We start from the raw sequence: 24,903 nt of genomic DNA on the forward strand, positions 1-24,903 counted from the left end.
CATAACCAGAGTACAAATTGTACGTTCTATTTATGGGATTGTTTGTCCATGTTGTGTGTACTGTGTTGTGTGTGTGTGTGTGTGTGTGTGTGTGTGTGTGTGTGTGTGTGTGTGTGTGTGAGAGAGAGAGAGAGAGAGAGAGAGAGAGAGAGAGTGTATGTTGGTACATTTTCTGCATCTATATATTGATGTTTTTGTAATTTAAATGTAATTTTTGTACTTTCTTTCATACTGAACATATTTCACATTCTTACCAGTAAGGGCTACTGCTACTACTGCTGCTATTTTGCACACCCTCTTACCGCTGTAATCTAAACTGTCACACTTCCATCCCTAAATATCCACTTAATATCTTCTAGTGCTGAAATTGTTTGTTAACTATGCTTCCATAACCACCATTTTCTCTATTGTTATTCATATTCTTTGTTTCTCTGCTGTATCCTTTTACAATTTGCTGCTGCAGTGGGCCAGTCTCCCCACAGGGATCATTAAAGTTTCATCTTACCTTATCTCATGTGTAAAGGTAAACAGACTCATTAAGGGAGATGTGATCACAGTTGAGCACCGCTGCAGCAGAGGTGACACGCCGCAGGCACACGCAAGGCACAGCATGGGGAAATTAACTCTCCCTTCTGGGAAAGGCTGCAGGGACCCCCAGCCTGCTACTGTCTCTTCTGAGTGGCTGGGCGGCTGCTGTTGCAACAGATGCTCGTACTCATAAGGCTGTCTTTTCTGGGTAGCCTGAACACACGTGCACATAGACACCAACATCATTGCACATACGCCCACAAGTGTCAGGGATATGACTGCTTCCATAATTGCTTTCCTTTGGCGTTCTGGAGGATTCTCTGGGTTTTTCCACATCTAAAATTGCAAGAATGTACACAAATAATTGGTTTCATGGGATTTCCAAGTACTTATAAGCATATTTGATGCTTCAGTAGTTTCAGGTGAATAAATTTGTGATTTTAAGAATTATAATAAGCATCATAAGAGCTGGTGATTGGGAAGAGATGACGTGACATGAAGCAGCCATGTATCATCGGTCTCACTGACTGTCCTGTAAACGCTCGGTGCTGCTCCCTTGTGGTCAGAGCGCCTCGCTCTCAGCTGGAAAGCCCATAATTTCTTTTCTGTGGGTAACGAAAAGAATCAATAGTAATGGCCAGTTCAACAGCAGTATCATTACAGGGTAAGAACAACCACCAGGACGGAGCTCGGCGTTCCCAACCCACCAACAACAGCACCATGAACGTGTGTGTTTTTTTTACACACATGGTATTGAATTGCCCTCTCCGTATTAAAGGAGAGCAAACCAAATAGCCCATCCACAGGGCGGATCAATTCAGCTCAATGGAAAGTGTACGGAGCGCTGGTGCTGCTGGGAGCTGACAGCGAATAGAAAGCGAACCCTGTGGACCGAGGTGAACTTTCCAAAGATCAACTTGTCACAGTGAGTCAGGAAAGATCCCCGAGGCGAGCCGTGGGTGACAGCTGCTGCTGCTCCACTGGCACAGGTAAATGCCAGCAGCCCCGCTCGGATACACTGGCTTGCTGACACACACAGACACACACACACACACACACACACACACACACACACACACACACGCACACACCTCTGTTTTAAAAGAAATACCAGCAAGCTCAGCATTAGTCACCCTGTCGCCATATAGAGAATGGAGAGGAGTGGCACAGAAACAATGGGTTCAGAATGAATGTGCCCCCCCCCCCCCCGACTCACACACATACACACACACACACACACACACACACACACACGCACACACACACGCTCACATATGCTGTGACACAGGATTATCACAATGACCCTCCTGGAGACCTTCACTGTAATTGCTGAGCATTCAAGTAACAGAAATAGTGTGTGTAATGTTTTGTGTGTGTACTCTTTTTCTTAGAGAGGGAGAAAGTTAAAAAGCGTTTGTGAGACAGTGATACAACGCAGCATTAATACTGTCTCTAGCTTCGAGCACAAAACTCTCTGTGGAAAATAGATTCAAATTATTCCATGAACAATGATGATCTCAGTTCTATCTCAACTACTAGATTGAACCAGTCTGCCTAGAGAAAATCTGTTGTACAGTTTATCTTATCTTTTCTGTAGGTTCACTGTTGTGCTGTGTGTATTTAGTTAAGGCTAATGACAAAATGCTGACTATGCAACATTTGAATAGAATGATATATATTGGATACAGAGGTTGGTGTGGTGTGCTGTCTTTGCTCTTTGCTGGATCCTTAGGTGGCTTTTGATGACAAGACATGACATGCAGATAGCCAAACAAACACACACATGTACGTGCTCATACACACACACACACACACACACACACACACACACACACACACACACACAGCTCTTTAAAGATTGTTTGAGAGGTAAAGGTTTGAAGCAGAGCCGAGAGACCCTGCTGATGCAGTGCTGATTTGATGCAGTGTATTGATCTTGTGTATCGATCCTCCTCTTTCTCTGCCTCATTGGTGTGCAATGATCTCAAGACTGATCTTTATGGGTAGACGGAAATATCTAATAACATCTTAACTGCCCTTTCAATATCATTTACCTGCTGCATAATTCCTTTTTTGTTTTCAGAGATTCCTTTTCATTCTCTGAGGGGTTTCAAAGCACAGCAAATTTGAAAAAAATTAATACATCCAATCTTGTTTTGTTGCACCCCTCATAACAATTTCTTTTATTTATCATCCAGTGTTTCTTAATGAGCTGCAGTACTGAGGAGAGCCACTAGGTGTCTCTAGTGTAATGGGGATGTACCGCAACTCAAGCAGCTCTCTGAGAAGAAAGAAGGCTGTTTATCATTTCCACTTGGACTGTTGCTGCTGCTCATACTCTAAATAAGAGGTGACAGCATTGTGGCTGCAGCCCTGTCACCTGTCCAATGCTAGGGTGCCTTAAGCTTGTTTGTCACACACACACACACACACACACACACACACACACACACCCACACACACACACATGCTAAAAGAAGCACCAGCAGGCTCCAATACAGCAGCATTAGTCACACTGTCACCATGCAGAGAACGGGGAGAGGCATCACAGAAACAACACATGTGAACGATAGATACAATAACTCACACACATGCACACAAGGTTGAACACATGCACACGCACACACACACCCTCTGGTATGTGTGAGCTACTGTAAAGGCCACAGTTGAGTCTGTCTCTCAGACGGTCTGCTTTGGGTTTCATGACCGCACTTCCCAAAAGCCATTAAGGCTTGTAAAGAGTAGACCTAGACCTTGACATGTACCTGTTTGAGAAATACTTACTGGAAGCGCTCAACCACAGTTGTTGCTCTGGCAAAAAGAAAATATGTGACACGGAACCTCTTAAGCGTGCGTACATGTAAGCAGACCGACTTAGCTGTGTCGTAAATACCTTTTTCCTAGTGCTTTATGGATTACTGTGTAGTTCATACCACAACTCTATTATGTATCATTTCTGTGCCACGTAAATGCTAAAAGCCACCTCATAAATGCCTGGTATACCACTTAGTGTTGGCCTCCTGTGAGCTCTGCAACACGCTCACACACTGGAGTGGCAGAAATGACTTTTTGATTTGCACTATTCATTTAGATTTTGCGCTTTGGCGTTTGACTCACCTGCTGCAGCGCATGAGTTATCTGTTAAGCCTTTTGATGAGGCTTAACACATACTGTATGATAACAGCAATTATGGTGATGGTGATGTTTGCATTGATGATGAGCGTGATGGGTAAATATGACGCCTCTCTTACTAAGCATATACTGTATCTTGTCCTGTGTCCTACAGTAAAGTGGAGGCGGCAGCTATTGAGACAGAGCTGCTGAAGGACTACAGGTTTGGACAGCAGCAGCTGGTAGAGATTTGGGGACACGCCTGCGCCATCGCCATCACTAAGGTCCGTACGCCTTCCAGCTTTCATATCCGCTCCTGTTCCTGTTCTCCTCCCTCTCCTCTCTCCCAAAAAACTGTGGTTATTGTTAGTGAGTGGCTGTTTTTTTAGTTAGAGAGTGGATGAATTAGTTCTTTGTTTCTTTTTTTTTTCTTTCTTTCTTTCTTTCTTTCTTTCTTTAGTTCTAGTACAATGCAAAACGGAACACGAGGCAAACTCTTTCTCTTTCCCTCTTCTCTTTTTAACAATCATTTTTTCAGGAGGCATCGATCCATCCATCCACCCTTTCATCTATCCATGCGATCACTGTAACTACAGACTGAGAGAGACAAATAACATTGTTCCAGTAGGTTTTTATTAGGGTCGTAATGTTTTGCTTTTATTGTTAAACGGACCTTTGCTTGGAGGAACTGTCACGCTTAGGAGCCTCGTTTCCTCAGACCATTAAACCAGCGGCACCGCTGAGCAGCGGTCACTATTTACTGTGAAATATCTGCTGTATCTGCTGTGTGTGCAATGTCTTGGCCCAGACCAGGGGCCCATATATCTGTGTGTGTGTGTGTGTGTGTGTGCATATGTGTGTGTGTGTGATCAGTAGCAGTACCTCTACTAGCTGTGTTAGCAATGTCTTGTCTGGTTTAGTCTGCTGTGCTGATTCTGTTCTATTCTATTCTATTCTATTCTATTATATCCTATTCTATTCTGCTCTACTGTGCTTTGCTTTGTAGTTCTATTCTGCTGTCTGTCTTATTTTCTGCATTTTGCCACTGTTTTGTTCTATTCTGTTCTCTTATTTTATATTCTGTTTGATTCTCTTATTTTATATTCTGTTCTGATCTGTTCTATTCTGTTCTCTTCTCCTATTTTCTATCCTGTTCTGTTCTGCTCTGTTCTGTCATTGCGTTGCAGTGAAACGGAAAAATTCCTCTGTACACAAATTGTATTGATTGCTTGAAAATGTCACCCGAAGCTTTGTATGATTGTACAAGAGGGCAAACAATCACAGCTGCTGCTAGGCTTGCACTTTCCCAATTTGCATTAACTACCACCCAAAATGTCTGATTATTATATGAAGGAAATTAGAACTTCCTCTGACTTTTACTCCTTTTACGCCTCCAGGCAGCACACCTGAGCTGTTCCTCCTCACACCAGTCCAGAACCACAGCTCTTCTTCTGTGGTGCGGTTGCGGTTGCATTCTGCAGCGCTCTGGACTGTGTCAGTGGAGGGCTGTTAGGAACACATGTGGTTCCCTTTGACCAGACCACTGGCTTGGTTTAACGCCACACTAGTTTCCTCAGCGGGCCCTCCGCAGGCTGTGATGAATAGGAGTCCGAGCTACCAGACACATGAACCCTGCTTCGCTGTCAGGAGGAGGGATGGAGAGACGGAGAGGGAGAGAGACAAAGACTAACAGAGAGAGAGGGAGACAGAGAGACAGACAGAAACAAAAACAGATATGTGTGATTTACAGGAAAAGGAGAGCAAAAGAGAGTGGGAGAGAAATAAAAAATAAGTCTAGGCAAAGAGACAGACAGAGAGAGGAAGAGAGAAATAGATACAGAAAAAGAGGGGGCGAGAGAGACAGACAGAGAGAGAGAGAGAAAGAGAGAGAGAGGGACAGAGAGAGACAGAGAGAGAGAGAGAGAGAGAGTAACAGACAAATACAGAGAGAGAGAGGGAGAGAGAGAGAGAATAAGAGACAAATACAGAGAGAGAGAGAGAGAGAGAGAGAGAGAGAGACAGACATACAGTGAGAGAATCATTAAAATTCATGGCAAGAAAGACACAAACATTGCTGTTGACATTGCAAACAAAATGAGATTGAAGATGCGACACATGTCCTGTCACACTGCCCAATATCACCCTGTTAGAGATGTGGATTTCCCAATCTTTTGTCATAGAATCAAGGACAAATCTTGTCTACTTATGTCATTATATAAGTATGAATATAAATATTTCATTGTTTTTGTGTGTGATATAGCTGTAAATATTGCATGCATGTATGAACTTGCTTTCATTTTATATTAATTCTTACTAATATTTACTGCTTTGGCAACACAAGCTTTGGCAACACAAGCATACTGGTCATGCTAATAAAGCCATTCTGACTCTGAGAGGGTGAGAGACAGACAGATACAGAGAGAGACAGTTAAAAGAGAGAGGGAGAGAATAAAAAAGAGAGAAGGATAATGACAAGGCAGAGTGGCAGAGAGTCTGTGTGCTCTCCCTCAGAGTGTGTGATTAAACCCACCACATCCACTTCCCCTCTATTATCATCAGCCACCACTGGCCCCTTGCCTGGCCCTCCACCGCGGGCCCCGACAGCATAGCCTTACTAGACAAACACAGGCTGGACGTCCCGGGACCAGCCAGCAGCGCGCTACCGGTTACCGGCTGCCCGCATGACATCACCGCTATTTAAGGAAAATTACAGTAGAAGGAGATGCAGACAGTCTGATTTCACTGCTGGTCTAGCGCTGGCTTCCAAATACACCACACAAACATGCATACATGCACGTGCACATGTGCTCACACACACGCACACACACACACGCACACACACACACACACACACACACACACACACACACACACACACACACACACACACCTTCTGGCTGCCAGAGAGATTATAGGTTCTCAGAAAGTAATCCCTCCGCTGTTCCAAAACCCCAGCAGCAACAGCCACACAGGCCCAGATTGTGTTATATGTGTTTCTGTGTGTTTCTTTGTGGGTGTTTTTCTGACGTCCTGATAGTGTTTGCAGCAGTTCACTGGATGTAGCTTTGGCTTGGCTTATGAAGACTGAGGCTTTTCAACACCTGAGTGGAGACAGCGAATATTCTGCTTCCATGCAGCGGTGAACTATGGATTACAGAAGTCCCTGGGTTCCAGTTTGGTCTTCTAGGGACTCGTTCAATCTCTGTCAGCAGCCTCATAATGAACTGAGGGACACGGGTGTATGTACTTGTATTAATAGGCACCGGTTCTGTGTGTGTGTAAGAGTGTAAGTGAGCGTATTTGTGTTTTTAGGATCCTGAAAATATTTACTCAGGCTCAGTGTGTGTTTCAGGCTGATTAGAGTTGAGAGCGCATGTCTCATTACCATATTTTCAAGGAGTTTTTACCTTAGAGACCTTATTACAATCAAGGCAGCCATATTTCGTATGTTTCCTGTGTGTGTGTGTGTGTGTGTGTGTTTGGCACTAGACCCTGCACACTCCTAACCTTTCTCTTAATTGGGCTCCCTCTCAAAGTTGTTCCCCAGTTGACTTAGCTTGACACTGTCATTTCCCCAAACTGGAAGTTAGTGAGGAGTGGACACCGGCATCGACGGGCCAGTTGATTTAGAAAAACAATTAATAAAAGTGAGAAAGTTGCAAAAATGATTGATAAAATGACCAATATTCTAAATATACACTACCCTATACACTGACAACGATGGCTATGTCGTTTCTCAAGTTTATGTACAAATTTTGTATTTCTGGATTGGAGCTTTTTAGTTTTATCTCCCAAAATTGCCCATACTGCCCAGATGATGTCATCCACTCACTCCAGACTGTTTTTGGACATCTTTGTTCAAGGGAATTCAACAACACAAACCTGAAAACCCTAAGTAACATGTCTGTTGATTGCTGAATGCATTCCCACACTCCTTTATGGCTAAGAGACATCAACCACTTCTAAACGCCACATAAAGCCACTTGAGGCCTTTCACACCGCTGTCTGTAAAGCATTCTCAGCTTAACTGGGAGAGCTGCGTTCCACACTGTGCCATCTGAACTCCCTGCAGCCCCCTCTGTATCGCGGGCCCCTCGTGCCACATGGTGCTCCAGTTGGCTGTGGCATGTGACTTTAATGCCAGACCACCACCTGTCATGATGCAAGGTCCTCTACAGCAAACTAAGCAGTCCAAAAAGATCCAGAGGAAGACAGATAAAGAGAGACAACCAGAGCAAAGACCTGAAGAGATGCGACGTCAAACCATCTGATCTGATCTTAACTTCTAAGAACCTCCTGCACTGTAAAAATGGCCATCTTGACAAGTCAGTCTGTAGTTCTGAGTCTTAAAATCTTTGTTTCCTTGAAAAAATCTCCCAATGTGGTAAGATAACTGTGTTTCCAATACACTCTCTGTTTTGAGAATTGTATTGAAAGAAGTGACAATATCCTGGAATAAGGTGTATGACTAAAACTCTCTCATCTCTATTTGCTCATTTCTTAATGAAAAAAGAAGGACTTCCAAGGCACTCAAGACATAAAAAAAGCCTTTATTCCATGGCTAGTTCAATAGAAAATACTAAAAACATTTTGTCCCTGCTGTGGCCTTCTGCTGTGGAGTAGCACAATAAACTGCATGAAGCGCAAAATCATGCTACTCCCTGGTGAAGGCCACAGCATGGACAAAATGTTTTTAATACATTATTTTGAACTAGCCATGAAATAAAGGCTTTGACTTTTGCCTGAAGAAACTTTTTTCATCAAGCAACAATCCCAAACCCAAGAGCACCTTCAACAAATGTCTCCACAGACCGAACCCCAGTGGAAGCACTCTGTATTCTCTCTTTTTAAGACCCAATACTAGACGAAATTACTTGTTAAGATAGATATTTTTGCAAATTATCAAGCCTGTGTTGCCACTGAGATTAGAAAATGCTTCAAAAAGCACCAGAGCACGGCTGGAATTGATCCGGCACTGCATCCAATTTAGGTGTCCCATCTGCAGCGGAGTGCAGCTCTAAAATGGTTTCCTCAGCCGCGTGAAATGGCCCCAGCACCGACATCGCTGATCCTCCCTATACCGCCTCGACATTTAGAGCAGAGGTTATCAACACTAATGGGCTTTAGTGTGTTGTGTGTGTGTGTGTTTGTGTTAAAAAGAAAGAGGGGAAGCGAGGGAGACAGAAAAAGAGAGAGCGAGAGAAAGGCCTGAGTAGAAACGAAGGGGAAAGGATAAGAAGAGAGAAGACAAAACAAATGCAGATTCCTTTCATGAAGAAAATTATATGGAGAACAGATTAAAATCCAGTCTGCCTCTCTGTTTATTTGCTCCTGCTGCTCCTTTTATTTGCAGCCAGGTGACTCACAGTCTTATCGGAGAAGGCTGGTCATTAATGGTGGGCTGGAGTAATTAGAGTCAGCATTTCCCTCTATAGGGAGCAGGTCAGCACAGGCAGTCTCACATTAATGCCACACACATACACTCACACACACATACACACACATGCACAAAGGGTGCTCCTGTAAATTAGCTCAGTGAAAAGTGTCATTAACATCAGGTTACACAGTGTGAAACGCACTAAGAGACTGCTTCAGACTCATTAGATAAGAAAATGAAGCACGTCGCCCTCTTTCTCGTTCTTGTTCTACTTTCTCTCTGTCTCCGTTTCTGCCTCTCTCTCTCTCTCTCTCTCTCTTCCTCTCAATTGTTCCCTATCTCGCTCTGCCATTATTACCATCAACCCTATGCCCCTAAACAGCCATAACCATCTCTTCTCCATCTCATTGAGTCTGTGTGATGTTTTCCCGGCTGAGCTGTTACGATGGAGATAACGGCTGCTGTCTGTTCTCCTGGATTCATCGCTCTAATTAATGTTCTCTTGTTATACCCAATTACACTATGTGGGGAATGGCCTATTTCTCCATATGAAGTTTCCCCTGTCGTGAATACCTTAATGGAAGTGTATAGGTAAATGTGTTCGTCCCCAGTGGCAGAATAGTCCGAATTTCAAGCTCATCTTCAAAATCGGGAGGCATGTGCAGAGGCCGAGGATCGACGGTGAATGACTTCATCTCTCTTTTAGAGCAGCACAAGCAGTGAACTGTTGAAGTTTCCCCAAGTGTTGGAGATAGGCTTGAAATGGATTTTTTTTTTCAATGTGTGCTGCAGTCATAATCTATTCCTTCATGGCTGTGAAAGCAAATTGGGGTAATTGGTCTTACACGACACATTTATTGGGCTCTAATTGGACTACAGAAAGGATTTCCACAGTACAATTCACGACCTACATGCATCCATCTCAGCTGTTCTAGTTTCCGAAATGATAGGTAATATCGTGACCTTTAGTTGTTCATTATTGTACAATCTATAACTCTGCAGAAATAAAAATAAACAAAAAACCTCAGCAAACAATAAATACTGTGGCATCGGGGTTCTTTTGTGCTTCAAAGGGTCTGTGGAAAATGAGGCCAGACACCTTGTAACGAAGGCACACTTCGTTACTAATCCTTTGCACTATTTGCACATTTGTATTGTACGCTTTGATTTATTAAATAGTTTGCACAGTAATATTTGCACAGCATTAATAATTGCAAACAGAGTCATGATTTAAAGTATTTTATTGAATATATATTTTACTAAACATTTTAAGTTTGTTTGTGTGAGTTATTTTATCTTGTCCTGCTGGAGCAGTTACTCAGCATGGTCAAGGATTGAAGCTCCACCTGAAGGAAACAAACAAATGTTCAGTACTCAACCTGACATGAAATGGGTTTTCATTGTTTGGTTGAATATCATGATTTGGTATGGGCAAGTGCAATATTTCTAAGTGCAATACTACAGTGGTGCAATGTAAGGGTTTTAATTGTTGGTTCATGCAATCACTTACCTGTGCTGTCTTGTCTGTGTTCCAGGGTGTTCGGGCAAAAGAGTTCCCCGGGGTGTCCGAGCACCTATATATAGTTCCGGGAGGGACCATGTGATGGGATAGCAGAGGGGGTGTTGTGTGTTGTGTGGGTGTTTGAACTCAAATGTATATTGTTTATATGTTGCAGTATTTATTGTTTGAGAGCAACATCAATTTGACTGTATGTATCGGATAGATATGTAGACTGGTAGGTTAAAGGGGGCAGTGTATTGTATTGTTGAATGTTATGCAAGTGACCCCTATAGTTGGTAGCATCCAGGTTAATTACCTGAGGCAGAGTATAAAGGGCTGCCAGTGTTCATCTGCCTCAGCTATTGGTAGGACCCTGGAGAGCTGCTCATAGCCATGCTCTCATTTTTTGCAACTTAGTGTCATTTTTGTCTTGTTATGTCATTTTTGTGGGTGAATAAACACCTTTGGTTGCACCGTACCACTGCCTCTTTTGCTGTGAATCCAGCCGCTAATCGGGTCAAGCCTAACAAGTGGTGTCAGAAGTTGGGGCCCGCACCACAGTAAAGAGGTGATGACAAGAGGTGCAAAGAAGAATGGCGTGCAGGAGCAGCCAGAGGATACAGGAGCTGTCAACACCAGGCTGTCTTTTAGACGGGGAGATCCCACCAGATGTAGGTAGCCTGCAAAGAGAGGACTCCACCATAAAGCCTTGGTTTGAGAAGGTGACCGAGGTAGAGGGAGTTAAGCAGGGCAGTGTAGACTGTCTTGAAGAGGCTACCTATGTGGTAAAAGGTGGGATACTCTACCAGCGGAAGGAAAAGGTTGAGGCCTTGGTACTGCCACAGCAATTCAGACACAGGGTCATGGAACTTGGACATTCAATTCCATGGGCAGGACACATGGCATTCCAGAAAACACTTCATAGGATTGCTAGTCACTTTGTTTGGCCAGGCATGTATACCCAAATCTCTCAGTTTTGTAGTTCCTGTGAAAAATGCCAGCTGACTTCAGGAAGGGGGGTGGTGCGTGCTCAGTTGCAGCCTTTGCCAATCATTGAAACACCTTTTGAGAGAATAGCCATGGATGTTGTGGGACCATTAGAGAAGAGTTCCTCAGGCAATCGCTACATATTGGTCATATGTGATTATGCAACCCGGTACCCTGAAGCCTTCCCCCTTAGGTCTGTTAAGGCCAGACACGTGGCAAATTGCCTGTTACAGCTGTTTTCCAGGGTAGGCATAGCCAAGGAGATCCTGACAGACTGTGGGACAAACTTTTTGTCTAAACTGCTGCAGCAAGTTTACCAGTTGTTAGGAGTCAAGGGTATTAAGACCACCCCTTACCACCCCCAAACGGACGGGCTTGTAGAAAGATACAACCAGACACTGAAAAACATGCTGCGCAAGTTTGTCTCCTGCACAGGTGCTGACTGGGACCAATGGCTGCCTTACCTGCTGTTCGCTTACCGAGAGGTGCCACAAGTGTCAACAGGTTTTTCGCCATTTGAACTTGTGTATGGTCGCCAAGTGAGGGGGCCATTGGACCTTCTGAAGGACTACTGGGAAAGTCCCAAACCAGAAGGAGAGAACGTTGTGGCATATGTGGTCAAGATGAGGGAGAGACTGGAGCAGATGACAGCGCTTGCACGGGAGAACATGAGGTCGGCTCAACAATACCAAAAAACATGGTATGACCGGAAAGCCCGGGAGAGAGTCTTCAGCCCAGGCCAGCAGGTACTGTTGCTGCTTCCCACCAGTGACAGCAAGTTGCTGACCAAATGGCATGGACCATATAAAGTCACCAGACGAATGGGTAAGGTCACCTATGAACTTTATAGGCCAGAGCGAGTGAAAAAGCACCAGATCTTTCATGTAAACTTGTTGAAGGAATTCCAGGTTCAGCCAGAGCCTGTGCACCAGCAGCTGTTTGTGCGTGCAGTCCAGGATGAGGACGTGAATGAGAAGTTCTTTCCCACCAGTGCAGCAGAGCCCACCCCAGTGGATCTGTCCCATCTGTCACCGAGCCAACAAGAGGATGTCAAGCCCCTCCTGGACCCAGAGCTTTTCCAGGAGACACCAGGTTTCACCTCTGTTGTCCAACACAAGGTTCGTCTAAAGAAGGATGCTCCAGTCCGGCAGAGGAGTTACAGGATTCCTGAGCGGTTGGTGCTAGCACTGAAAAAGGAAATAAAGTTGATGTTGGAGTTGGGGATAATTGAGGTCTCCAACAGTGAGTGGTGCAGTCCCATTGTACTTGTGCCAAAGAAAGATGGTTCTCTGCGGTTTTGTATTGACTTCAGGTACCTCAACGCCATATCCGCCTTTGATCCATACCCGATGCCCCGAATCGATGACATGGTGGAGAGGGTCGGCAGAGCGAGGTACATCACCACACTGGACCTCAGCAAAGGCTACTGGCAGCTGGCCTTGGCACCAGAGGCTAAGGAGCTGACGGCGTTCAAGACACCATTTGGTATGTACCAGTTCCGTGTGATGCCATTTGGTCTCCACGGGGCACCTGCCACATTCCAGAGACTGATGGACCATGTGTTGAGGGATGTGTCTGAGTTCTCTGCAGCATACCTGGACGACGTGGTGATCTTCAGCCGGTCTTGGGAAGAGCACATGTCCCATCTGCAGCAAGTCCTGCAATGCATCCGAGTGGCTGGCCTAACCATCAATCCTCGGAAGTGTGCTGTTGCCCAGAGAGAAGTTCAGTACTTGGGTTTTGTCATTGGGTTTGGCAAAATCAAGCCACAATTAGGGAAAGTTGAAGCCATCCGTTCCTTCCCTGTTCCAACCACCAAGAGGAAGGTGAAAGGCTTTGTGGGCCTGGTGGGGTGGTACAGGAAGTTCATTCCCCACTGTGCAGAGAGGTCAGCAGTGCTGAATGACCTCACAAGAGCCTCAGCCCCCAATAAAGTGCGCTGGACTGATGAGTGTGACAGAGCATTCAGAGACCTCAAGGAAGCAATCTGCACCCATCCGGTTCTCAACAGTCCAGACTTTGATAAGCCATTCACCCTGCAAACAGATGCTTCTGGAGTGGGCCTCGGAGCTGTGCTGCTGCAGGAGGTGGATGAAGAGATGAAGCCGGTTGCATTCCTGAGTCGCAAGCTGTTGGACAGAGAAACAAGATACTCTACAGTGGAAAAAGAGTGTTTGGCGATGAAGTGGGCCATCGACACCCTCAGGTACTATCTGCTGGGACGACACTTCTTCCTGGAGACCGATCATCGTGCACTTCAGTGGCTGAATCGCATGAGGGATGCAAACATGCGCATCGCGGGTTGGTACCTCTCCTTGCAGCCATATGACTTCACCGTCCGCTACAGGTCAGGGAAGTCCAACGTCGTGGCTGACTGTCTGTCCCGTATCCATGAGGATTGAGGTACTGTGCTCCCACAGGAGAGGGGGGAGGAAATGTAACGAAGGCACACTTCGTTACTAATCCTTTGCACTATTTGCACATTTGTATTGTACGCTTTGATTTATTAAATAGTTTGCACAGTAATATTTGCACAGCATTAATAATTGCAAACAGAGTCATGATTTAAAGTATTTTATTGAATATATATTTTACTAAACATTTTAAGTTTGTTTGTGTGAGTTATTTTATCTTGTCCTGCTGGAGCAGTTACTCAGCATGGTCAAGGATTGAAGCTCCACCTGAAGGAAACAAACAAATGTTCAGTACTCAACCTGACATGAAATGGGTTTTCATTGTTTGGTTGAATATCATGATTTGGTATGGGCAAGTGCAATATTTCTAAGTGCAATACTACAGTGGTGCAATGTAAGGGTTTTAATTGTTGGTTCATGCAATCACTTACCTGTGCTGTCTTGTCTGTGTTCCAGGGTGTTCGGGCAAAAGAGTTCCCCGGGGTGTCCGAGCACCTATATATAGTTCCGGGAGGGACCATGTGATGGGATAGCAGAGGGGGTGTTGTGTGTTGTGTGGGTGTTTGAACTCAAATGTATATTGTTTATATGTTGCAGTATTTATTGTTTGAGAGCAACATCAATTTGACTGTATGTATCGGATAGATATGTAGACTGGTAGGTTAAAGGGGGCAGTGTATTGTATTGTTGAATGTTATGCAAGTGACCCCTATAGTTGGTAGCATCCAGGTTAATTACCTGAGGCAGAGTATAAAGGGCTGCCAGTGTTCATCTGCCTCAGCTATTGGTAGGACCCTGGAGAGCTGCTCATAGCCATGCTCTCATTTTTTGCAACTTAGTGTCATTTTTGTCTTGTTATGTCATTTTTGTGGGTGAATAAACACCTTTGGTTGCACCGTACCACTGCCTCTTTTGCTGTGAATCCAGCCGCTAATCGGGTCAAGCCTAACACACCTTTGGGGCTTCCAGTGATGATCATGACTCAGCTCTTGCATGCACACACACACACACACACACACACACACACACAGCCTCTGTTTAGGTGTTGGTGAAGGAAGATTAGCCACTCAGGTTGACAGTTCCTCAGGCGAATAACCGTCTCATTTAAGAAGGTGCAAGGTGATTTACAAGGGAATGTGCGGCCAATAAATGAGGGAGATGCCAGTAACCTAGTGTGGCCGGGGCCTCGGTGGAAAGTGTGTTATATATACGGAAGCATCCCATGGCGAGGACGCTGGCATTTTTTCCACTGCTGCCAGGGTTATTTTAATTAGACTGGACCTTTTCTCATAGACAGAACAGACAATGGCACCGGTGCCATTTCCACCCCAGTCTGGCGTGCCTGGCATGCTGCAGGCAGGCACTCCGAGCATGATGGAGCGGCAGAGGCACAGATCGGATGACCTGCGCTGAAAAAGAAGGGTCTAAGGGATAAATACTGAATACTGATGACTATCTTCGCCCTGCTTTTGCCTCACTATTGTTCTCTATCAATAACCTGTTCTATTTTTCCTCTATCTCCCTTCTATCTCGCTCTCTTATTGATCCTTTCCATCAGTCATAATCTCTGTCTCACCCTCTGCCTCTCCCTGCAGGCCTACCCGCTCAGCTCCATGGGGAAGAAGCAGCCGACGGTGCTGGTGGTCTGCGGTCCGGATCAAAATGGCGCGATTGGCCTGGTGTGTGCCCGACACCTGCGCATATTTGTAAGTAGACAACTGTACTGTGCATTTAAGTCATAAGAGGAACTTGAATGGGTGCCGTGGGTGACTGGCACCCACGGCCAACAATGTAGAGAATCCCTTGGAAGTTAGTAATATTGGTAAAAATTGCTCATAAATAAGCATAATATCAACAATCATAGACTATTTTCCGTCACTAATTCACTCTAATAACCTTTATAAAGACAGTCACTGACAAATTTGCAAAGATTAAATCTAGAAAAAGGAATCTGTAGGGTCGATGCAAGATTTGGAAAAAAAAATGTTGCTGTGACATTGAGGCATTTGTGACTTAATTTTAATTGGTAAATAAATACACCAAATGTTCCTCATGTTGTTTTGACAGTTGGGAATCAGCGCGGCATTTTCTGCAGCAGAATAGTTGTGAATTTTAACTGTAATTTCAGTATGCTGATACGTTATTATGTTTGCCCTTTTAGACCTTTACAGGGTGTCCGCGGGGTCTTAAAAAGTATTAAAAGGTAATAAATCAATTTAGCGAAAATTAAGGCCCTTAAAAAGAATTAAAAAGTCTTCATCGCCATTTTATGAGGTATTAAATTTTGTAGCTATTTTTTCCAATGTGAATAGCCTATTTGTCCAAAGAGTTTGTGTGCTAAAAGTTTGTGTGAATTTATTTATTTTGCTCCGCACAACTACTACAACAACCTACAACCGGAAACAATAATGCATAACCCGGAAGTTAAGAGACGCCCTCTTGTGCACCGGGCGAATTGCGTAGCCATGTAGTGCTTGTGGGATTCTTCTGTGTAGGCTGTCACTAAACTAACAAACGTAATGGGGAAATGCAAGTTCTCGGACAAGTGGTTGGAGGACACTGAATTTGCACCATGGCTGAGGCCTGTCACTGGGAATAACCGGGAGGCGTATTGTTCGGTGTGTAAGAAAGCAATAAGTGTAACCTCGATGGGGATCAACGCTATCCGGTCCCATATGCACAGTGCTAGTCACAAGAGCAAAGCATGCAAAGACCACAGAGGTTTTTGTTAATGACCGTGTTGTGTGTGTGTGTGCATGCGTGCGTGTGTGTGTGAGCGTGTTACTGTTATTACTTTTAATAAACCTTGCCTTTGGGTTAGTCACTCAATTTATTCTCTTGAGCTTTGTTCCCTCCCGGCCTATCTGAATTCTGTTGTATTGATACAGTGGTCCATAGAATTTATCGCAAACTAAGACTGTTTAGTTTTGCAATCTCAAAATCAATGTATAGTAAATGTAAGTTAAAGGTGTGTCGCTGATGTAACCGGTTACAGCTCGAAGTGGCGTTGAGGTCTTAAAATATATTGAAAAGGTCTTAAAAAAGGTCTTAAAAGGTATTGAATTTAACTTCAGGATTCCTGCATATACCCTGCTTTAACATGGCTGGGTAGACAGAGATCACAACTATAACTTGCACCCATATGCATGAAGGGCAAGCTCAGGACAAAGGTATAGCCTGCTGCTCACACAGACAGACATTTGGACAACATCACAGGAGAAAAAAATTCTCGCAAAGTTTCATTTGCGTGGAGAATAACAGGGGACCCCCTATACAGGCCCTCTGTGTTTTATAGAATTTAATCTCAGCTCCTGTAAATGGCTCTGAGCAGTTATCCCATTACCTTCTCTGCGAGGGCACTGAGACAGTCATGACATCATGCTGTTGTTACTCTCGTTAAAGCCGTCTGCATCTTATAGTTGGCAGCCATGATATGATGTCATGACCACGATGTCTGCCCGTCAGGCCGCATGCTGTAGACTGATGTTTCTGACAAATTTCTTCGGCAGGGAGGATTCATCCTTCGCAAATACATCACAGATCACGACCCTAACTGAAGGAGTATCGTTTTAGACTGAACGATTCATTCCAATGTATGGGAGGACCGCCTGATTTTACGTCTCTATCGGAAAGGAAATGTTGGATGTGTGTTTGGGGATCTTTGGTTTAGAAAGGAATGTATCTTATGCACTTTACCATATGTGTCTGACATGCTAGATTTACAGTGCATTGATAGCTCTGATTAAAACCATGTTTGATGGAGCCTGTTTAAGATGTCTGATGGCTCTCTGTGGAGTCTCCGTCTCCCTCTCGCCTGCACTCTCTCTCTCTCTCTCTCTCTCTCTCTCTTTCTCTTTGTCTGTCTCTCTCTCTCTCTCTCTCTCATGACCAAGGGCAAGGCCAGAGGTCAGCTTTCAGGCAGATATATTTTACACCGGCATTCCAGGAATGCATAAGACGCTTCTCCATAACTTAGATCCAAAGGAAACGAATCATCGGGCAATGACTCCCTGACCACTGCATTATCCTTCTGTTTCTCCTTGCACTTCTTCCCCCAGACAGACGAACCGTTGTGGTTGAGAGGTTCTGAAAGGTGACAGCACACTGCAGTAGGTGGATTGGGACCACACTTGTATGAGGCTGCCCTACCTAGAAACCTGAGTATTTACTTTGGACTATGAAGCGTTCTCTCGGTGTAAGAGTATATGTTTTTCATTGGTGCGATATGATCCCTGTCAGTGCAGAAGTACAGCAGGAAGACATGCAAGCGTACACGTGAGACGCACACACACTCACACACACTCACTCACTCACTCACTCACACACACACACGCAGGCACACGCACAGCCTTGAGCCGCTGATCCAGAGCTGTGAATGTGATTAGACAGAGCATAGAAATGAATGATCAGTTGCAGGCTAACAGGCCAGCTTGCTTCTCACGTCACTCCAAGCCATCCGTGTTCACAGAACCAGCGTGTGTGTGAGTGGATCTGCCACGCGTCTCTGATTCTTTCCACTGCTAGGTACGTGGAAAAGTAACATACGGGAACGCACAGATATTCCCCAGTCAAAGCTCATCTTGGATGAGAATGAAAAACAATGCCTATACACATTAGTTCCAGTCTATTATTCATATTAGAGCAACTGGACATGATGTTCTGTTGGGCTACCTACATGTTGCTCTATGGACAAATACTGCATGGAATCTTATGTTTCAAAGGTTAGTCAAGCTGTGAATGGCAGGAACTAAAATAAACCCCCTGCCTGAGGAAGAGTACTGACTTGAAACATGTTGCCAAGTGTGCATTAAGCCAGTTATAAGTGTTCCACAGCTTTCTAACGCAAAATTTCCTTACTTTCTGCATTACAAGTGGTTTCCCCTCCTCTCATTATTTTGCCAAATAACCCCCCTCCATGATCCTGTACTATATTCTTTTACAGGCTTTGTTTGGATGTTCTGAAACACAGTGACTCTCAATGTGCTGTGCCTAAAAACAGAACACTAACATCGCTAGGACACTGTCATCCCTCAGGGAGAGGAAGTGTAACCGTGTTAGATCTGAGCATCAACAGGAAAAAAGCCCATGACCCGTCTGTAACCCGTACTCGCTTCTCTCTCATGGCTCATTTCGGCTCTGTTCATGCTCAATGACGCTAACAATCATTTCGGGCACATCCGTAGGTCGTCTCGGTTTGCCTCAGGTCGATGATGTAACTGCCGCTGAGGTCAAGGGCATGCCGGGGTCACCGATACCCCCGAGGCGGACAGACGCACGGTGGATGTTATTCGGCTCGGCTGCTCGCTGTGTGTTCTTTGGCGGTCACCCTGGAGATGAAGTCAGGTGATCTGTGGCCGCGGAGCTCTGATTGGTTTAGAGTCCCCAAGGAAGCAGCAGTCTGTCTGTACTGACAGATCACTTCCTTCGGCAGACGCCAGCCACATTTCAAAGAACAATGCCTGATTTTTGTTTCTCATGTGATATCACTGAAATGGTTTTTGGCCTTAGTGTAGGAAAAGAACCAGGTGAAACTTGAATTCATTGTCTGGTAATCTTCTTATTAATTACCACACAAACAGCAGCCAAACAGCAGCCAGAAATAATGCTAAAGGGATAGGAGACATTGGCCAGTTTTGAAGAGGCAATGTGTGATCCATTTTGAATCAGGGACAGAAGCCTTCAACACACTCATGACGAAGGTTTGCATCTCTGCTGTATGCACCATGAGTGCCGACAATGCAGTTTGAACACTGCTACACGTCTTTTTGAAAATCTGTGTTATGTAAAAACTTCAACCTCTCCCCACACATTTAGTCATCATGGATTATGTTTTTAAAATAAGGAGAATAGGAACTTTCTCCATGATCGATATACTGTACCTTTTTTCCACCCAGTTTGACAGGAGCATCAACCACCTACTTACACACTCACACACACACACACATACTACCCACCGGGGGTCCTACGTTTTTAGATTCACCTCGAGGCTGTGTAAAGGTCATGGATCAGGGGTGGTCGCTGTTTAGCATCACAGGCCTTTCAGACTGCAGGTGTCTGAATTTCTACTCTTCTCAGCATCCCGTTTATAAGGGGAGCATTCATTGAGGGAGCAGACCGGAGAAAAACACTCGTGTGATATGGATGGGTGGATTACTTGCTATTAACTGCAGGCTAAATGTACACTGATACATCCACTCGATCAAGTTAGTGCTGGCTGTAATCGCTGGCCGCAGCCTTGATATTACGTAACCTTTTTTCTATTTTTGTCTTTTTACTCTTCTCTCTCTCTCTCTCTCTCTCTCTCTCTCTCTCTCTCTCTCTCTCTCTCTCTCTCTCTCTCTCTCTCTCTCTCTCTCTCTCTATGCTGTCCAGGAGTACGAGCCCACCATCTACTACCCTAAGCGCTCCTCTCACAGTCTCCACCAGGACTTCACAGTTCAGTGTGAGAAGATGGACATCCCCTTCCTCTCCTATCTCCCCACAGAGGTCAGCAGCATCAAAACACAAGAACACTTTTGGGCACGGGCCTCAGTGGTGTTGCATGCTGTGGAATCTGAGGTTGTTTTAACTATATGGACACAATTAAACTTTAAATTTGAGCTGACACAATTAGATTTGATCTTGACGACTCAAATTAAAAGACATTTTTAAAAAGTACCACAGTTTGTTTTAACTATTCACTGTCAATGCATTTGTAACAGTACAATCAAATGGTGCACTGCAAAAAACGCCATTTAAGTCATTTAGTCTTATATTCAAATCTTCAAGCCTTCAAATCTTATTTTTTGAAAAACCAGGAGAAACCTGGTCATTCTGCCAATGAGGTGATATACAGTAACTAAGTTTTACTTGTTTCAGGAATTTTCTAGAAATGAGTGTCAATATCTTGAAACAAGTCAGAATAAGGCAGATCACTACTATCAAGAAAATGACACTTGAGTCTACAACATTCTTCATACAAATTGATTTGCGTTGGAAACAAGTGAAATCATCTAACCCCATTGACAGATTTTTTCCCTTATTTAAAAAAAAAAAAAAGATTTCAGGACTCAATAATAGACTAAATCACTTGTTAAGAAGTAATTTTTTTGCAATGTGCAATCTAATTTAGTTGAATCATATTTAGGAACAAAACTTGTTTATTCATACTGAGGTCTGTCATATTCAGGTGCAGCTGATAAACGATGCCTACAACCTAGTGATTGATGCCATCCTGGGGCCGGAGACAGACCTGGCCAATGTTAAGGAGCCCTACTCTGGCATTCTGGTCACCCTCAAGCAAGTCAAGATCCCCATTGCTAGCTTGGATGTGCCCTCAGGTAAATGCTGATACTAAGTGGTCGTATCTGGCTCGGGGCTCAGAAGCCTACATGATAAATGAGCCTTCAGGCAGCTCCCGAGGAGATCTGGCTCCCAAGCTGGACTTTTCCAAGTCTGGAGGCACACGTGAGGGATAAATCTTATGCTACAGTCAGCATAGTGTGAGCTCATCATACCACAAATGCACTACTCGCTGAGTGTGAGCACAACAAGCCTTAATTTGTAGCTGTCAGCAACACCCGATAGCTTTTTTCTTACGCCAACTTGGTTCTTGATCAGTAACTAATGTAATCTACTGTTGAACATCCATTTGGCTTGTTACTCAGCCTTCTATCACACACACACTTTCTCCATGGCTCATGCTGGAATGCAATTTCCCTAGCAGGTGGCTCATCTGCAAAACATCAAGCTCGCTTTCAACATAAAAGGCAAGAAATCACGATGCTCCTCTTTTTAAGTGTCTGTGTCTCTTTTTCTCTATTTGTCTTCCTCTCGCTCCCTGCCTCCTCTCGTATCTCAGGTTGGGACGTAGAAGAGGCGAGTCAGGACGGGATAAACCCAGACGTTCTCATCTCACTTACAGCGCCAAAGAAGTGCGCCACCAGCTTCTCGGGGAAGCATTTCTTGGCCGGACGCTTCCTGCCCTACGACATCCAGAAAAAATACGAGCTGAACCTCCCAGAGTACCCCGGCACAGACTGTCTTATAGAATTGTAACACATGCAAAACACACAACCCAATCTGGCCGCTCCTCATTTTGAATACATATGGTTGATCTATTCTCATGTTTTGTATTTTATAGATTGTTACCGTGATTTAATGTTAACGTGCTATCTCTCAATTGTGTAGAGCAGGTTGCACCTTAGCCAAAATTTGCTCTGTTATAAAGCTACAGTAGAAGGATCATATTTAGAAACTGTGGTTTGAGTCGTGTCTTTTAGGGAATGGTTCGAGGAGTTTTTGTGTCAGTCTTCTTGTAAGCTGTAGCATTCTACTTTTTTCTGATTACTTTGCAAAATCCAGAAATGTCTTTTTCCACAGCCAGCGAAAAAGGATGAGTTGTTTGGAAGATATGTTTTCTATGGTACCAACCACTTGAACGCTATTTTTCAAAACGTTTTTTATTTTATGTTCATGTTCTTATGCTTTTATGTTCTTACGTTTTATTTCTTATTGAAGCTTTTTTAGGTGAGTTGGTTAGTAACTTTCCATTCCATCTGTTTATATCTGTTTGTTTGGTCAGCCTGCACTGCTGCATTTCTTTTGTTGTCAGTCCATTAGCTGATACAGTAGGCCCAGACGGTTCTCTTTGTCCAATAAAAAGATCCCATTCAACAGGTGGCTCGATTTCTGATGTTTTATTTTGCTTCACACAAAGAAACACAGATATGATGTGGCACATATCAAAAGGAAGAGCTCATCATCTCACTAAAGCTAGTCAAAACAGTGACACGATTTTCTTTCATTCTTCTTCATTACATTCTTTTAGCTTATATCATCAGGTGTACTAGCATGTGTGGGAAGGTTATGATAAATAATATGAAAATTTATTGATCCTCATGGGGAAATTCTGTTTTCGCTCGGCCCCCTGGGGTCATGGGGTCAGCTACACCACAGCGCCGCTGGAGCTGGTAGCGAATCAGTGTCTCGATGAAGGACTTGAACCCAGGTCATTCTATTAAACAAGTCTAATCACTAGGCCTCCTAGCTGTCTTATACGCACATCACATGTAATTTTAGAGGGGCTACTCATGTCTCAGATGAGCGCACACCGTTGCTTTTGTTTATTGGTTCCCAACTGGATTTGATTTGGTAATGAAAGCCATAAACAGGTGTGATAGGGCTATAATCAGTTCTAGAGGAAGGCCTCTCATCATTTAGCTAAGGGTTTAAATATGTTTATAATAGGCTCATTGAGGATGACTGTGAGTGAGGTTGCAGTGCTGTTTATGGATGAGGTAATGTGTATTTATACTAACGGGAGCCTCTTCTGAATACTAATGCCTGATGTGTGTGTGTGTGTGCGCTGTGCACACATGTGTGAGTGGGTGTAAGAAGTCAGTGAAATGGAATGCTGATCCCCTCAGCGCACGGCGGTGTTAAACCTGTCAGGACCAAACTGACGAGGGTTACAGCAATATGTCGGAGCACTCACCGGTCCTGTCTTTCACTCCTTTCCCATTCCTTTCAGGACACTAAGACTTGTCACCATTCATTCATTTGTTCTTTTCATAAAAGGCTGTGAGTAATGAGCTTGGGAATCGTTGGTGGCCCGTAGAATTGAATGATCATGACTGACAGCAGCAGTCGTAATATCCTGTGATTCCTGCATGGAGGAGAAATGTGCTCAGAGGGTTTCGGGAGTTCAGTGACACAGCGTGAAGCAGAGACGCAGGCAGTTTCAAATCCTCTGCTTTCTATGTACAACAGACTTCACACTAAAAGCTTAAAGTTTAACAGCTTAACTGGAACCAAAAGGGTTCCAGTTCTTTTCCATAATGTTAAATGTCCATTTTGGGGAAAAAAGTCATTGCATATGTATTATTCAAAAAGTGTTTTGTCAAAAGTGTATGTCAAAAACAACTTAATTTACCATTTACCAGCCATTTAGTTAGCATGAGTACAACAGATGGCATTTTCAAGAGGTGGATTCAGTCTGAAAATAAATTCTTTAAATAGTCCCCTGCCGTATCACTTTTTAAAATTTTGAGTCTAAATGTGCTTTCACCACGGACTTGTGAAAGCGCTAAATCCAATTAACGTCTTTAATTTTGCAAGGATTTTACGAGCCTTGTTCCTAAATTGTAATGATTCAGACGCTGCAAATGAGCCTTAGTGCATTGCACCTCATAAGCGTGTCTCGTGTCTGTGTTTTGAAGAGTTTTTCCTGAATGGCATGCCATATGACGCCACTTCCACTCTTTGGCAGCGCATCGCCCTGCAATCAGCGACTGTTAAAAAGTTACAAAACTGAACCAGAAGTCGAACCAGAGGGAGCGCAGCATCTGGCGCTGTCTTGTGCCGGTGAGAGAGTATGAGAAAGACGGATACAGAGAGAGAGAGAGAGAAAGAGTGAGACGGAGAGAGAGACACACAGAGAGAGAGAGAGAGGGGGGAGGCCCAAGTGACGCAACAAAGGACATAACATTATATGAGAGAGCTCGAAACTCTGAGGATGATTAAGACTGTAGCTAGAATAGCCTTGAGTTATTATGATGAATGGCATGACAAAAACATAATTTATTTCTCTCTAACCAGTTTCATATATTTGGAACTATCAAAAATAAATACTGCTGTAAATGGGCTCGGGTCTTGTTTGAGCAGCCGTCAGTCAAAGTACATTAAGTTTCTGAGGTGGAGTGGAAAAGCTGCAACAATTCATGTGCTTTTGATAATGTATACCTCAAGCATCATGCAGCCACACAGACATACACAGAAAAAGAGATAAAGCCTTATCGATGGAAACACAGGTAGACACAGACACACACACACACATAAACACACACCTGTTCTGAGGGTAAATTTAACTACCTTGGAGAAAACAACATATTACAAAGCATGGAAAGATGGAAATATTATTGCAAAGAAGTCAGAACTTATGAAATATTCCCTGGTGGAATTACTGGAAAACACCCTTTTATTTGAAGTAATATCACCCACAAACA

The 24,903-nt window shown here is 44.0% G+C and overlaps 1 protein-coding gene across 1 annotated transcript; it reads left to right on the top strand.

Annotated features, from left to right (window-relative positions):
- The first annotated feature begins 1,826 nt into the window (after positions 1-1,826).
- Positions 1,827-22,548, top strand: yjefn3 (YjeF N-terminal domain containing 3). Its single transcript, XM_078285654.1, has 6 exons — positions 1,827-1,869; positions 3,784-3,923; positions 15,514-15,624; positions 20,291-20,404; positions 21,087-21,237; positions 21,759-22,548. Exons 1-6 carry the CDS (start codon positions 1,827-1,829, stop codon positions 21,953-21,955), a joined length of 756 nt encoding a protein of 251 aa, XP_078141780.1. The 3' UTR covers positions 21,956-22,548.
- The last annotated feature ends 2,355 nt before the right edge of the window (positions 22,549-24,903 follow it).

This window comes from Centroberyx gerrardi, chromosome 9, assembly GCF_048128805.1.
Source record: "Centroberyx gerrardi isolate f3 chromosome 9, fCenGer3.hap1.cur.20231027, whole genome shotgun sequence".
NCBI classification, from domain to species: Eukaryota; Metazoa; Chordata; class Actinopteri; order Beryciformes; family Berycidae; genus Centroberyx; species Centroberyx gerrardi.

Bases quoted from the DNA above. Each gene is read 5' to 3' on its own strand.
- yjefn3 (XM_078285654.1), top strand. From the start codon at position 1,827: ATGACCCTCCTGGAGACCTTCACTGTAATTGCTGAGCATTCAA. The intron at 3,924-15,513 runs GTCCGTACGCCT...CTCTCCCTGCAG, and splicing joins GCGCCATCGCCATCACTAAG to GCCTACCCGCTCAGCTCCAT. The intron at 15,625-20,290 runs GTAAGTAGACAA...TATGCTGTCCAG, and splicing joins CCCGACACCTGCGCATATTT to GAGTACGAGCCCACCATCTA.